General features: G+C 32.3%; 2 protein-coding genes and 1 pseudogene across 6 annotated transcripts in view; 1 reads left to right on the top strand and 2 right to left on the bottom strand.

Annotated features, from left to right (window-relative positions):
- Window positions 1-15,952, bottom strand: part of LOC132943924 (prolyl endopeptidase FAP-like) — a 282,440-nt gene that overhangs the window by 94,066 nt on the left and 172,422 nt on the right. The window lies entirely within an intron of this gene.
- Window positions 6,393-8,788, bottom strand: LOC132943815 (uncharacterized; annotated as a pseudogene).
- LOC132943814 (KRAB-A domain-containing protein 2-like) lies at window positions 8,952-11,506 on the top strand. Its single transcript, XM_061012930.1, has 3 exons — window positions 8,952-10,663; window positions 10,925-11,177; window positions 11,257-11,506. The coding sequence occupies exons 1-3, from the start codon at window positions 9,592-9,594 to the stop codon at window positions 11,480-11,482; spliced, it is 1,551 nt and encodes a 516-aa protein (XP_060868913.1). The 5' UTR covers window positions 8,952-9,591; the 3' UTR covers window positions 11,483-11,506.

Genomic DNA, 15,952 nt, shown 5'->3' with positions numbered 1-15,952 from the left:
TTATACAATATTTTATAAGACAGAAATACTTTTAACACTAGCACAGGACTACCAAACACGATGATGTATACAGCTCGACTGAAATTATTTTTCAATATCGCATACCAAATTATGAAATTAAGTTTTCTTAATATTTTTGCCTTCCATGATCAGCAAACGTGAATTTAAATCTGAAATATATGTTCCATGATTCGGTAATGAATTTTCATAAAATATTCCGGTTATACGATTTATTTCAGCTTTTAATTGGGCAACGTCGAGTCCCTGGATACCGATTGCTGTACTAGTTTCAGCACAGTCATTAAATAGCTGCGACATACGATTTTCACAATTTAATACAGACTTATTACTTGATTGTATATTATTTTCAAGCAATAGTATCTTATCACTTAGATTAACAATATTATTTTTCAAAGTTTCAATTTCTTTCTGTTGGAGTTTCACATCATTTAGAATTGTTTTGTTACTTGACTGAATATCTGATATAATTCTTTTAGTATCACTAGCCTGAGAACTACCGAACACGTTCATAGTTATAAAACGACTGACGCTATTTTTTTACATCACATGTATTTATCCAACTATTATGCGTATTATCAAATCCTAACCACTTGACGTACATTTGATTCTGTTTTTTACGTATAATTTTTTCAATTAAATATTCGTTTGGGAAATTAGTTTTGTTTATTTCTTCAGAGTAAAAACAACCAGCTATAGGTTTGCCCATATAATCTTGTAGTTGATAAGTAACGGGTAATGTTTTATTTATTTTGATAATCTCGAATATTTCTGTAGACCAGTTTGGTAGATAACCTTTTGTGAACACACCCTTTTGTGTACTGATACGAACATTATCACCAACTTTGAACTTAATTTTTACAGTATTAATTTCACGTTGTTTTATTACCACCGAAGCGGGGTTGGAATCTGCTTGTATCGGTGTCATTCCTATAGTCCTATGGTATGAATTATTGTATTCGTCAAGTAACTTTGGTAAAATTGAAACCCATTCGTGTGACCCACGTGCAGTGAACTCTTTATACATTCTCCCTTTCAATGTACGATTCATCCTTTCCGCTATACTCGCTTTTAGAATACTGAAAGTTGAATATTTGTGTATGCCATACTTGGTCATCAAAGCGTCGAAAGTGGTGTTGTAAAATTCTTTTCCGTTATCGAGTTGTAAAAGTTTTGGTGAACGATCGAGTAATATTTTTGACATCGCGCTAGTGACTTCTTTACCCGATTTAGACTTTAATGGTAATGCCCAAGAAAATTTTGTAAAACAGTCAATTACAACCAGGATGTATTTGTAACCGCCATTTATCTTTGAATATGGTATCATTTCAACCAAGTCAGCTTGCCATAAATCATTTTTTCCATAGACGTTAACTCGACGCCTAGTGAAATTTTTCCTTGCTGGTTTGTGAAGTTCGTTAGCGATTTCCCGTTTAGACATCTGGAATTCGCTTTATTAGTCCGGCCTCGTGTAATTCGTCGAAAATCGATATTATTTCGTTTGAAACGCTTGTATTGCCGGCTGCTTTTGACGCGAGAAGCAGACGTAATCGGTCGACCAACTCGTTTGGATTATCCCAATACACTAAGTTATTTTTCTGTAATTTCATAGACAGTTCGCCACCCGAGGGGAATAATTTACTGATAATTGTTGAATATTTAGTACCACCCTTTTTTATTTTATTTCCAACTGTAGATAAATGTACCGATGTTTGAGTTAATATAGATTTATACTCATCTAAATCGTTTTCGGTATAAACGAGTGGATTTTTCAAAAATATTAACTGTATAAGACCCGAGGTTAAGGTATAAACATTACTGTCGATAATTAAAGTGTTTTCTAAGAATTTTACTTCTTCTTTGCCCAAGATAATATGTCCGTTTGGAAGTTTTTTCGGACCATAGATTTTATCCAAGTCTGTAGACTGAAACCAATTTTCAATTTCTTGTTGATAGTAGTCCAAAATCGAGTTTTTTGATTTATTGTTAGTATTTTCCTTGTTCAATCGTGGTTTATTTGATATTTTAGTTAACGGATCGATAATTGGTTTTAATGTCTGTGTCATTAATTGTTGAACATTATCCGAACCTGTTTTTAATGCGATATATTTACGTTTAATACTTTCCTTAGCTTTAACTAGCTCATCTAACACAGTAGTTGCTTCCGTCATGACTACGTTTTAAATGATAATATTTATTAGTTGTTTCATCTTATATAACTACAAAAGTATCAAACCCAAAACGATAACGTCCGTTATCACGCTCACTATCTTTACAAATAACAACAAATGTAAACCTCTCACGGTTCCAACATGTTACACAGAAATGTTTAAATTGTGTATATGACATGTCCCCAGAACAGTGCTCGTTGTATACATGTTTTAAATTTGTTTCGTCCTGTTTAAATAATACTATTAAATTTGCGTTGTCACGTATCAGCTGTTTTGGTACTTTTGAATAACTCTGGGCCAGATAGAATATATCTATTTTATTGTGGCGACCTCGAGAAAAATAATCTCTTATAACGTTTTGGTGTTCACCAATAACATCGTCCAAGATAAAAATTGAATTTGGTAAAACTTTCTCGGGTGGAATTACTTTATCATTCTCGAAAAAGGTAAAAATGTTCATGTCATCTATTCCATCAATAATACGTTTTAATAATTTATATTTAGGTTGTTCCAGCGTCTTGGAGTATATGTAAACGTTTTCAAATCGTAACCCGTTTTCATCGACTAGTAGAAAATATATCAGATTGGTCTTACCACACCCCGAGCTGCCGAGTACCAACGACCTTATCGTATTTGGGAAAAGCTCTCCATGTCTCTGTTGAATTGTCTCGGGAGAATCAATATTATAAATTCGGAGTTTTTTCTCTTGTTCGATAAAGCGCATTTTTTTTTTTTAATTTTTCACTATAAATATAGGTGCTATGTTAGCGATAGCGTCACACGATGTCTCTCGTTCGTAAGCGAAACAACAATAAAGGCTCCGGTCTTATTAACTCTGTTATAAATCATTTACCCGTGGAATTACATTTACCTGGTTATAGGTAAGTCGCTACAATATATTATGACTAATAAATCCGTTTTTAAATTTTGTGATTAATTGTTTTTAGATTTGCCGGTCCCGGAACCAAATTGAAACAAAGATTAGCACGAGGAGAACGTGGTATAAACAGACTTGACGAGTTGGCCAGAGCGCACGATATCGCATACGAGGAAAGTAATTTGCTAACTGATCGACATAGAGCAGACGAAGTATTAGAAAATCAGGCTTGGGAAGTGTTTAAATCTAAAAACACAGGTATCAAAGAAAAAGCGGCGTCTTGGCTAGTCACTACAGCCATGAAAGTCAAACGTAAGCTTGGAGCTGGTTGCGGATTTAAACAAATGGTTTTGGCTGCTAAAAATTCAATCAAAAATAAAATGAACGAAAATAATATAACAAAATTAGTAAGAACATGTCTGTCAGCTGCGAAAAAAATTAAAAAGAATAAAAAGAATAAAACTAAAACACCGAGAATTATACCGATACCGAAAAAAGGTGGTGTTCTACCTTTAATTCCTATTTTTGCTGGTTTATCAGCATTAGGCGCGCTTACCGGTGGAGTAGGTAATATAGTAAAAGTCGTGAAAGAGTTAAATTCTGGAAAAAGCACACCTATTCATTTAGGCAAAGGATTATATCTTACTCCTCACAAGGGTAGTTCTTATAAAATCGTAAAAGGTAAAGGTTTATACCTAGCACCACACAAGGGCGGGTCGGTTAAAAAATCAAGGTCAAAAAACTAATTTCTACGTTACCCGATAGAGCGTTGTACGATTATGAGATTATAAAATACGCTGACATGTTGAAAATTCCTCATTTCATCGGTGTATTTGCTAGAGACAAGTTACCTCGACGAGCAAAACATCAAGAGTCAGCTGTAGTTAATTTAGACATCGAAAACGGTACAGGTACTCATTGGGTAGCGTATAAGAAAATCGGAAAAAAAGTTAAATATTATGATAGTTATGGAAATTTAACGCCGCCGCTAGAATTACAGAAATATTTCAACGGTTGCAATATCGAATATAACTACGAGAGACATCAGAAATATAACACAACAAACTGTGGTCACCTGTGCTTAAAATTTTTATCATGTACACTATAACGTTAACCGGTAACTCTAGCGAATTGTCGTGTGACTTTTTTCCACCGATAGAAGTCAGTAAAAATGCAAAAATCTGTCTGTTAGGTTTTCAAACGAATAATTCTATTCCTAACGTAAACGAAAAGTGTAATAAAATATGCTTCACATACAGTAATGATAACAATATGAATAGCGACAGCTATGTGATACCTACCGGCTCTTATGAGTTGAATGAAATTGAAGCAGCTATAAAACGTGTATTGCATAATACAGATACTTTATTCGAGTTGAGAGCAGATAATAATACACTAAAATGTACAATGTTTTGTAGTGAAACTGTAGATTTTCGTATGACAGATAGTATAGGACAGTTGTTGGGGTTCAAAAATCGTAAATATGCTGCTAATGTCAAACACGAATCAGATACGTTGGTCAATATTACCAAAACAAACTGTATATATATCGATTCAAATCTAGTTATGGGTTCATTCGTCAACGGTAAGCAGTGCCATACAATCCACGAGTTCTATCCGAATGTTCCTCCAGGCTATAAAATAATAGAGGTACCAACACATTTGGTTTTTTACTCCATTAATTCTACATCTATAACACACGCAAGTATAATTTTAAAAAATCAGGACGACGAGTTGATCGATCTACGGGGCGAACCGCTATCAATACGATTATTAATTCAAGACTCGTGATGGGGCTTCAATTTTACAATATAAATAGGGCTGTATATGAAAAACCCGTTAGTCGTGTTAAAAACACTAACAAGGTAACAACTCCGAAGAAGAAAAAATATTCGAGACGAAAACAGACTAAACATAGTCTAACACCTGATAATTTGGCTTTTCTACGCTCGATTAACGTCATTTAATATGGACGACACATATTTAGACGTGACGGCTGGTTACATCGACGATTGTAAAATAACACAAATTGATTATCATTCTTTTTTACCGTATTCAACATCGGCTCTTTCTAATAATGATGAGGTGCGTATTGCTTTACATAACACAGAGTCTTATACTTTACCATGCGAGAGTTATATTTACATCGAGGGGACAATAACCAAACCTGCAGAAATAACTGACGAGATTAGATTTATAAACAACGGACTGGCATTTCTTTTCTCCGAAATGAAATATGAAATAAACGGAAATCAAATTCAGAAACTCGTCAATCCGGGTATATCGACCACATTAAAAGGATATTGTTCGTACAATAAAACAAATATTTCCTCACACCAAAACGCTGCCTGGGATAGTGATTTTAAAAATGTTAATAAAGATTTTATTGATAGTGGTAATTTTAACGGATGTATTAATCTTAAACATTTGTTTGGTTTTTGTGAAGATTATAAACGTATTTTAATCAACTGTAACCAGCAACTCATATTAAATAGATCATCCATCGATTTAAATGCTATTAAGCAATATAAAAATAACGAGTTAGTGGACGGTGCTAAACTAAAAGACGCTAAAATAAACATAACAAAAATATTGTGGCGGATGCCTATAGTGAGAGTTAGCGATAGAGAAAAAATTCGACTGTTGAAAGTAGTCAACAGTCAAAAACCCCTGACATGTACGTTCAGATCGTGGGAACTATGTGAATACCCATTTTTACCTCAAAACACTTCACATTCGTGGAAAGTAAAGACATCCAACAAGTTGGAAAAACCTAGATATGTTATAATCGGATTTCAAACTGATAGGAAAAATAGCACAAGTAAAGCAATGTCATACTTCGATCATTGTAAAATTAAAAACTTGAAAGTCTATTTAAACTCCGAAGTATTTCCATATGAAGATTTTCAAAGTGACTTTAACAAGAATAAGATGGCGACATTATACCGCGCGTATGCAGAGTTCCAAAAATCTTACTACGGTCACGACGATGTAACACCTCTATTGAACCGATCAGAATTCAAAAATCACTCTCCAATCATAGTTGTTGACATGAGCCGACAGAACGACAACGTGAAAATGTCAACTGTTGACCTCAGAATTGAACTAGAAGCTGATGAGGCGTTTCCAGCTTCCACTTCCGCATATTGTTTAATATTACATGACCAAATTATTACTTATAATCCATTTAACGGAGAAGTAAGAACCTTGTAAATATTTAGTGTAAATACTTTTTTGTAAACCTTAATATTTTATTGTAAACCTTAATATTTATTGTAAACCTTAATATTATTAAATAAAAAAACTTTTTTCTTATATATCACGTCTTTTTTTTATTTTACATAAATTATTTATTTTACATAAATTATTAGAAAAGTCTACGTTTTACTTTACGCAACGGTGTTTGGGGTTCAGCACTAGTTGATCGAGATGTCCGTGGTGTCTTGAATTGAGACGATGCATGGTTTAGATTGAAAAAATCAGGCCCATCATTTTCGTCGAACGACAGTTGTTGGCTACAGCTATCATCGGGTGACGTTGGACCATCAAAATGATCTATCGGCTGGAAAAATAAATATAAAATCAATAAATTGTTTTTACTAAAAATTATTTAATAAATTACCTTAGATAAATCATAATCCTCATCCGTCAGATTAAATCCATTACTTCTAATGGGGTCTTCGTACGATTTGTAGTTACCAGCGTTGACAGGTGAATAGCTTGGTATCATTAATGACGGGCTTCTAAAATTCATGTCATATGGCTAAAATAATATAAAAAGTATTAAATATTTTATATAATATGTGATAATAAATTTCTGAATTACCTCTGGGGTGTTTGGTGTCACCAGACGATTCATACAAAGTTCGGTTAATTGTATAGGTGCAAACATTCTGATTTGGTTGAGGAATTGGTTTTCACTGGTTTGCTTAACTTCTTGGTTGTTAATGAAAATTTGCATTTCTCGTACATTATTAGGCGGTGAATCCACTTGAAGAATTTTCCCGATCAAATTCTCGGAATATTCGTTCATTTGTTTTATAATTTTGGGTTTGATGAAAATATCTTTTTCCCGTATACTCGCAGCAATACTCCATTCCAAGTTCTGAAGCTGAATTAGATCTGAACGATTCTAAAGAACTCTACACCCGTCCTCAGTTTTAGATTCTATTACTAAAACATTTACTCCTACATACACCATACTCGATAATTTGAAAAAATCTGTCTCGAGAAATGTATTTCGTTTATATGATGTAGGTATTTCTAGTATAAATGATAGCACGTTACCCATAAGCGAGAATATTCGTCTTAGAAAATCTGTTGACAACTTTACGTAACGTGAAGAAGTCAATATATGGATGACTGTTTGGAAATCATCAGTCGGATCGATTCCAACAAGTAAAAATTTTCGAGAGGTAAAGTCCAATGTGTAGGATGTAGAATCTATTAGGGTAGCCGGAGTTGACGGTGGAACGTACGCAAACGGCTTCTTTTTGTAGATTGCAGCATTGTCAGCGATCGAACCGGCCATGTTATTAGTGATTTTAAAAACTTATAAAAACTTGAAATTTATTAAGACTTGAAAAAACACTAACAAGAAATAAAAATGTACGTGTAGTATAGTATAAGACTCTGAACACACTGAATAAATGGCCGCTCTTGCAGGGTCAAGCGTCTGTCGATTTGAGTCATTATTCGGTGGGGGTAGCATTATTAGGTGGGAGTAAATCACAACAGATGAGAAATTGAATAACAACACCTGCCGTAAAAGGTGTAAGTGGACAAGGCTTAAAATATACAAAGGGTATACATTTATAACCTTGTTGTTGAATGTTAACAAAAGATAGGGTATGTCGGGACACACATGTCGTTGCCTGTACACAAAGGGGTATAGTCACAACCCTTGTCGAAGAATGTTAACAATAGATATAGGGTATGTCCAACACATGTCTCGCCATAGAACGTTATGGCGACAGAAATTTAAGGTTAAAAATATACAAAGGGGTGAACATGTGTAGTGTTGTTGAATAATGTTAACAATAGATAGGGTATGTCGGGACACACACGTCGTTGCCTGTATACAAAGGGTATAGTCACAACCCTTGTTGAAGAATGTTACCAATAGTTAGGGTATGTAGGCACACACACGACGTTTCATTCCTGTATACAAAGGGCCTAACATGTGTAGTCTCAACCCTTGTTGAAGAATGTTATTGTTAACAATTAGTTAGGGTCTATCGGGTCACACAAGACGATTCATTCCTGTAGAATGTAATTGTACAAGAATATTATTCTTAAATGTAACATAAGTCCTTGATACATAAATGTATCAACCAGTTATTACATAGAGATGAGTACAATAATATTCGTAGCTATATACGTTAAGAATCATTTTATTGGTATTACGGCTTTGTGGCTGAGTGGGTTAAAGCGTCTGTGCTATAGCTCGGGGGTCGTGGGTTCGAATCTCACCGCACTTTTTTCATTATTTATTTAATGAAAAAAAAAAAAGTTTTCAATAATATACACACAATAATATGGTGTGTGTACAATAATATGGTATATGTACAATAATATGGTATATGTACAATAATATGGTGTATGTACAATAATATGGTATATGTACAATAATATGGTATCATATGACTGATAACTCTGTGTTGTACGCATGCGCGAATATAATACATTACGTCCGTCACGTGACCAATCAGGCGGCGGCGGCAAGACGAGTGGATGACGAGTAAGGCGAGGGGAAGACGAGGACGAGGACGAGGACGAGGACGATGTGCACGAACTGTCCTTTTTATACTACTTATGACGTATGTATATTATGTATATAACGTATGCACATGTGTACATGTATACGTGTATGTGACGTATATATATGTTACAGTTAAAACCCGAAATCCGTCGAAACTAGTTTTAACTAGTCAAAACTAGTTTCCACAAATCCCTTTAGTCATTTCTGGTTTTAACTAGTTAAAACTAGAATTTACTAAGACCTATAAAATATATTGGTGAAAACTAGAATTATCTAGTTAAAATCCTTAATTTTTATATTGATAGGTTAAACTAGTTTTAACTAGGGAAAAGTAGAAATATAAGTACACATTAGAATAATTATTATAGGAATTTATTATATTATTTATTTAGTATAGAATAATATTATATTGTATTTAAACTCGTACTACATAAAACTCACGCGACCACAGACGATCTATAAATATTGCTCGATAATTGTTTGACCGGTCGACTATCAAATCAATTAAGATAACTAGTCGTCCAACACTTAGATACGATATAACTTCGACAGATTATACCTACAATAATATTAATAATAATACGATATTGATCTGAAGGTCAGCTTATATCGTCGGCTGTGTTTCGCCAGTGCGATTGTGTTCGTCGTAGTCGTTGTACCTACGTGTTTTTGTCGTGAATTGCCCGTTCTAAGTTGTTTTTTCGCTCTTGTTGACATTCGCCGGTTTTGAAAATTGTCCTAACGTCACTGTATACTTTGGTATCATGTTGGAAACTGAAAGAGAAATGAGTACCCGAGAACGGTTTTTTAAGAAGCTTATGGAATCGGTGGAAGGAAAAAAAGACAATCATTATAATATCATTATTAAAGATGCTTATGATTCGCTTCTAAAAGAGGTTGAGGATGCGATATCAGCCACTAAAAAAACCTCTGCTCAATATAGAAGGATCAAGCGATTCAATGTTTTGGAATTTGGCGATACAAAAAAGCTGGTAACCCGCGGAGAGCCAGTCAAATATTATTTGCCGATGGAAGACATTTTTGATGTCATTGATTTGTCACATATCGCTGTAGGGCATGGAGGGAGAGATCGTCTGAAGGTTGAAACTTCAAGAAAGTACGCCAACATTACCACTGACATGATAAATATTTTTTTGTCTCTCTGTGAAACGTGCCAGAAAAAGAAAAAACTAGGAAAGAAAGGACTCGTTTCGAAACCAATTTTGCACACTGAATTAAATAGTAGATGTCAAATAGATTTGATAGACATGCAGTCACAACCTGATGCACAGTTTAAGTTTATACTTAATTATCAAGATCATCTGACAAAATTCGTTCTGCTCCGCCCCTTGCAGACCAAGCGTGCAGAAGAAGTTGCAAGCCATTTATTAGACATTTTTTTAACATTTGGTGCTCCGGTTCTTCTTCATTCAGACAATGGGAGAGAATTTGTTAACAGTGTGATTACAGAGCTGACAGGGCTATGGCCAGAGTTAAAAATCGTGCACGGGAAACCTAGGCATTCACAAAGCCAAGGCTCCGTAGAGCGAGCCAACCAAGACGTGGAACGAATGCTCGCTTCTTGGATGACAGACAATAAATCCACTAATTGGTCTATCGGATTAAAGTTCGTACAATTTATGAAAAATAGAGCACACCACGCCGGGATAAATATGACGCCCTATAAAGCAATGTTTGGGGTTGATCCAAGAGTGGGGCTCGTAACCTCTAACCTCCCCAATGATTTGATTGCTACTATAAACGTCGAGGATGAACTGGAAAATCTTATATGTACTGAAACTGGAAGTGAAAATAAGATTGAGCAGGAAGCTGCAGGTAAACATTTTTATTATTTTTTTAGACATTAATATTTTAGACATTTATTTATCGACATTATATTGCGGTTAAAATGCATTTTTTATTTACATATTTTATAATTTAAAAACCATAAACATTTTTCGATAACTTTTAAATTATTTTTCAGTTAGAAAAATTGTAAAAAAAATCAACTTTCATAGTTAAGTATAAATAGCTCATACTGTAACCAACAAATCTAATAAATACATAAACACGGTTTATTTCTTTGATATGTTTCAGATACCTCTTTTATAGGTGCAATTAGAAAAGAAGCTCATGAAAATTTGGAAAAACAGGCAGCCCGAATGATGACTCGATCAGAAAAAAAATTTCCCGCCGTTGATGTTGGTGTCAACGTAGTAATCCGCATTCCAGATGTTGACAAAGGCAAAACAGATCATCCTAATCTCATCGGAGTGGTGTTAGAAAAAACAGAGCACGATCTATACAGAATCGGAAGTAAGGATGGAATTCTAGAAAAACTTTATTGTAGGTACGTCCATTATCACATTTTCATACACCAAATAAAATATAATTAGTAAATAGTTACTAATCAGTAAAAATTGTTTCAGATCTGAATTTATAACATGCGAAGAAAAATTCATCACAGAGAATCAAGTTCCAAACAATCATATTTCCCTCCGTGCAGCCGCAACAAAAGCATCGACGGGGTCGGGGCAAGGCTTTGTAAGATGCACATGTAAAACGTCCTGCGGAACAAATCGCTGTTTATGTAGAAAAAATAAAATACTATGCAATTCTAAATGCCACAATAGTTTGTCCTGTCAAAATAAATAATATAATAAATTCCTATAATAATTATTCTAATGTGTACTTATATTTCTACTTTTCCCTAGTTAAAACTAGTTTAACCTATCAATATAAAAATTAAGGATTTTAACTAGATAATTCTAGTTTTCACCAATATATTTTATAGGTCTTAGTAAATTCTAGTTTTAACTAGTTAAAACCAGAAATGACTAAAGGGATTTGTGGAAACTAGTTTTGACTAGTTAAAACTAGTTTCGACGGATTTCGGGTTTTAACTGTAACATATATATATATATATATTATATATAGACTTTGTCGTTATACTGTAGAGGCTACTACGGAACGATTTCGATATCCGCGTCATCTGAAAACCGAATAGTGTTTGGTGTGTATGCGACGAGTTCCAGCTGCAGTGGTCGTTACAATAATATTTTTATATAGGTGTTATAAGGTTCACTAAAGTGGGTTTAAAAATGTAATACATCGTTAAAACGTGGATGAGGAACGTGTCGCACAGTTATTTTGTTTCGGTACCCGCGTGCCGTTCGCACAAAACGACTAAACACGGCCTGGCTCGATAGTGTTATTGCCTACTATATTATTATTATTATTATTATTATTATTGAGTACAGTATACACCGGTCGTCTACAACACGGCGTACTTACCTAAAACATTAAATCTGTAAACAGGGGCCAACTTCTGCAGCTGCAGTAGCTGGTGTAATAGTAATAATATTACTGGCACGGAGAAACGGACAGTAATATGCGCCTGTGTATAATATATAGCGTGATGTTTCGTCACAACGTAAAACTGTATTAGGTATATAACGCATTATGTACGCGTTTTAATCGATTTCCAAGTAATATATAATAACATTATATGCCCGCCCCCCCCCCACAAATCTGTATCCATGCGGAAAGTTCCGAAATGCGCTCTCCGCCGGGGACGGGCACGGCAATCTATCATTGCTCTCGCAACCTGTCAAAACTTTTAAAGATGTGTTAAAATTAAAAACAACTGGGTAAATTTAACAAAAATTGTGCAATTACACGAAAATCATAAAACGAAACACGTCACAAGATTATATCGTTGGACAATTATTAGTCGTCAGCAGTTAATAAGGTATTAAGATATTGCATAAAAAAAATTATTAAAAAAAAAAAACGATTCTTGCCGATTCGTTCCTTTTTTATTCCTGTGCGTCACGTTTCACAACAATAATAATTATTAAATTAATTGAAAACGAAAAAGACCTCTGTTTTACGATAAACTGTGCCGTTTTGAGTGTATATTTTAATAATTCGATTACAGTGCTAGGCTTATATTAAGTTAAAATAATTTTAACTTACGGTAAGTCATCGCGGAGACTCGGTTTGCTGAAACCTTTATTTGTATACACGTTCACTAACTAACATAACCCATTGACTACAACGTATAATGCATGATTTATTATTTTTTTCAAATAAAGATCAAAATCTAGAATTTGTTATTTAAAAAAAATTGTGACTATTACAATTATGTGGATGAATAATATTGATAACTATGAATTAACTAACTATTTTATATTCACTTCTATAAAATAATATCTTGAGTATAATATTATTATTGTAGGTATAAAAGGAACTATAAAAACAAAACCATACTAAGTCATATAATAATACAAATTTATAAATATTGCAACTTCTAAAAAGCTATTAATCTTTATAAAATTAAACAGTCATGACTCTAAAAGTGTACACGTATACTAAAAAGTGCTGAATATTTAGCGGCTAAATGTATTAACTAAATAATGTTATAGAAACCGGCCTACACAGTACACTACGTTTGATTTACTACATATAATATGAAAGACTGTATATGTTTAAGCCCGTTAATGCACTTGAGTACAACTTAAGGAAAAAAGTTTTCTTATATAACGACCCTTTCTTTTTGTCGTTAAAACATAAAGTCTATTTTCTCGTACCGATGATGTATACTTGACACATCAAAGAAACTTTACAATATTAACTCTCGTTTACTCGAATAAAAGTTCCAACGATGAATATTCATGAATAGAATGATTAAAATATTTTCAAAATGTATGACGTGCTGTACATCTTGTTCGGATAATTTGAAAAAAAAATATGTAACAAAGTTTTGGGTACGTTACGTATTAGCAATCGCTTTTCATTCATATAAGTATTATACATTTTTACTTACACAGAAGTTATGGGAAAATATAGAAATATAATTTTCGATCAATACAATCAACGAATTGCGGCGAGTAATATTAAAATGAATTTAAAATTATTTGTATTTGTATTTGTATTTGTATTTGTTTAGGTTATATTTTGTAAAAATGTGTATACTCTTTTAGGAATTTAATAGCTTATATATTGTAGACATTATGCGATGTTAATTCTTACTTCAAATATTATATCAACTTGCGAAAATTATGTAAATGTATATTTTAATGTTCATGAGCATACTATTTAAACGAGTTTAAGAAAGTCTTGGGTTAAGTAAATGTAAAACCGAAGTGAACAAATTTAAGTTCCACAAGAATTTATATCCTTTTTTACCTTCTCTACATCTTTATGTATGTTTGAAAGTGATGCACTTAGTACACCTACGGAAAACTGTAAATGATGTATTTTCATTTAAAACATTAATGTGACAGCTTAAAAAACGTTAATTTTTTTTTATCTATATTAATTATGTATACAATACACACGTACTATATATTGTATATACCATTGTATAAAGGATTAATTATTAGTGGAAGTACAATGTTTTTTTTTCAAATTTAGAAATTATATACAATAAAAAAAACATATGAATTGTCTAAATATTATTTTACTTGTTCAAAATCTGTACCATGATTTCAATAGAGCAGTTGTTTAGTATTATTAATTTATGTTAATTTTTTTTCATATTTTATGATAGACATATTGAAACACTAAAAAAAAAATTGAACAACTATTTAAGTATATTATACTGTAGTCTATACTGTTTAATGTTATTTAGTGTGATCTACATCTGCAGTGGCGTAGCTATAATTATAAAATGGGGGAGGGCTTAAGTATAAATTAAACTAAGATTTTTACAAGTTTAGTATATGAATAAAATCAAAAATACATTTATTAGGGAGGAAAAATTCATGGTGAGAGGGAAGGGGGTAAATGCGTTTATGGTACTTAAATTTTATTTTGGTTATGGACATAATAATTGTCATAAATAGACTTGATTTCAGATGTTATCTAAATTTTATAAAATAGTATAGTCAAATACAGTCAAATTATACGTAGTCAATATTTTTTCAAATTGTGTGATTGTGAAAAAATACGTATTTCATTTATTAATAAATGTTCCGTGTTCAATTTTTAAAAATTTTTTAGTTAATGCATAGTGTAACTTATATGATTTTCGGCACCAAGTAATTTAGTAGTTTATATAAAATAAAATGTTTGATTATGAATTTTAGGGATATTTACTCTTAATTATTCAGATACACTGATACTGCATGTCATATTATTTATTTGATTATTCGCAATTTTAAGTCGTAATGGAACAGGTTAGGTTCCAATAACTATCAAAAATAATTATACAAATACTCTATTCATTGATAGGTTTATACATTATTAGATTTTTAAATATTTATATAGGGGGTAATATACATATTGTAATTGTTATTTTCATAGTTGTATGCTATATTTAAAATGTATAAATATTCAATATAAAATCAAAGTATTTTATTTAAAGATATACGTTAAGATTAAATGGTTTGCACTGAGTTAAATTAAATATAGACTAGAATCTGGGAAATATAAAAATATAAGAGCACAGGTATTTAAATCGAAAACAATTATCCAACAGTTTAAAATTATTTTTTAGTTTATACTTCTTTACTCGTTTGATTAAACTAACGATCATTTTATTTTATATTGAAACTTATTTGCTTCAGTTATTCAAAAACATTTTACAATTTTAATTATTGTTAGCAATGTTATTTGTATACGACAACGACATAATAATTATAATATCAAATAATTTTACAACAATTCATATTTTAGAAGTGGTACTTAGAGGACACATTAATCACTGGTGATATTGTTGATTACCCGGGTGCTTTAATGACAATCCACTTCCCGGAATTTCTGTTTTCAGGTTAGTTAAATGAAACTGTATTAAAGGGTTGAAAATTAAAAGCATCCAATGTAACCCGAACATAGTACCTATAGTTCTGTACACAATTTACAAAACCATTGTCATACGATATTTATTATTTTGAAATTGTCGTAATACAAGCCAATTTTTTTTTCATTCTTCAGTACGTAACTTTAGTTGTGCTCGAGATTAAACATGTCAATCAACGGAAAAAAAATAATGGATAAAAAATTAACAAGCTTGGAAAGGTATTTTTTTTCTTTCAAATATATTACAACGAAAAATAAAAAAATAAATAATCAACGAACAAAAAATTACGCTAATGTAATGTGTAGTATAGGTACTTAAAA

This window comes from Metopolophium dirhodum, chromosome 4 (assembly GCF_019925205.1).
Source record: "Metopolophium dirhodum isolate CAU chromosome 4, ASM1992520v1, whole genome shotgun sequence".
Lineage (NCBI taxonomy): Eukaryota > Metazoa > Arthropoda > Insecta > Hemiptera > Aphididae > Metopolophium > Metopolophium dirhodum.
This window is presented reverse-complemented; position numbering and strand designations above follow the sequence as displayed.

Coding starts and splice junctions, on each gene's coding strand:
- LOC132943814 (XM_061012930.1), top strand. CDS start 9,592: ATGTTGGAAACTGAAAGAGAAATGAGTACCCGAGAACGGTTTTTTAAG. Junction 10,664..10,924: donor GATTGAGCAGGAAGCTGCAG/GTAAACATTTTT, acceptor GATATGTTTCAG/ATACCTCTTTTATAGGTGCA. Junction 11,178..11,256: donor CTAGAAAAACTTTATTGTAG/GTACGTCCATTA, acceptor AAATTGTTTCAG/ATCTGAATTTATAACATGCG.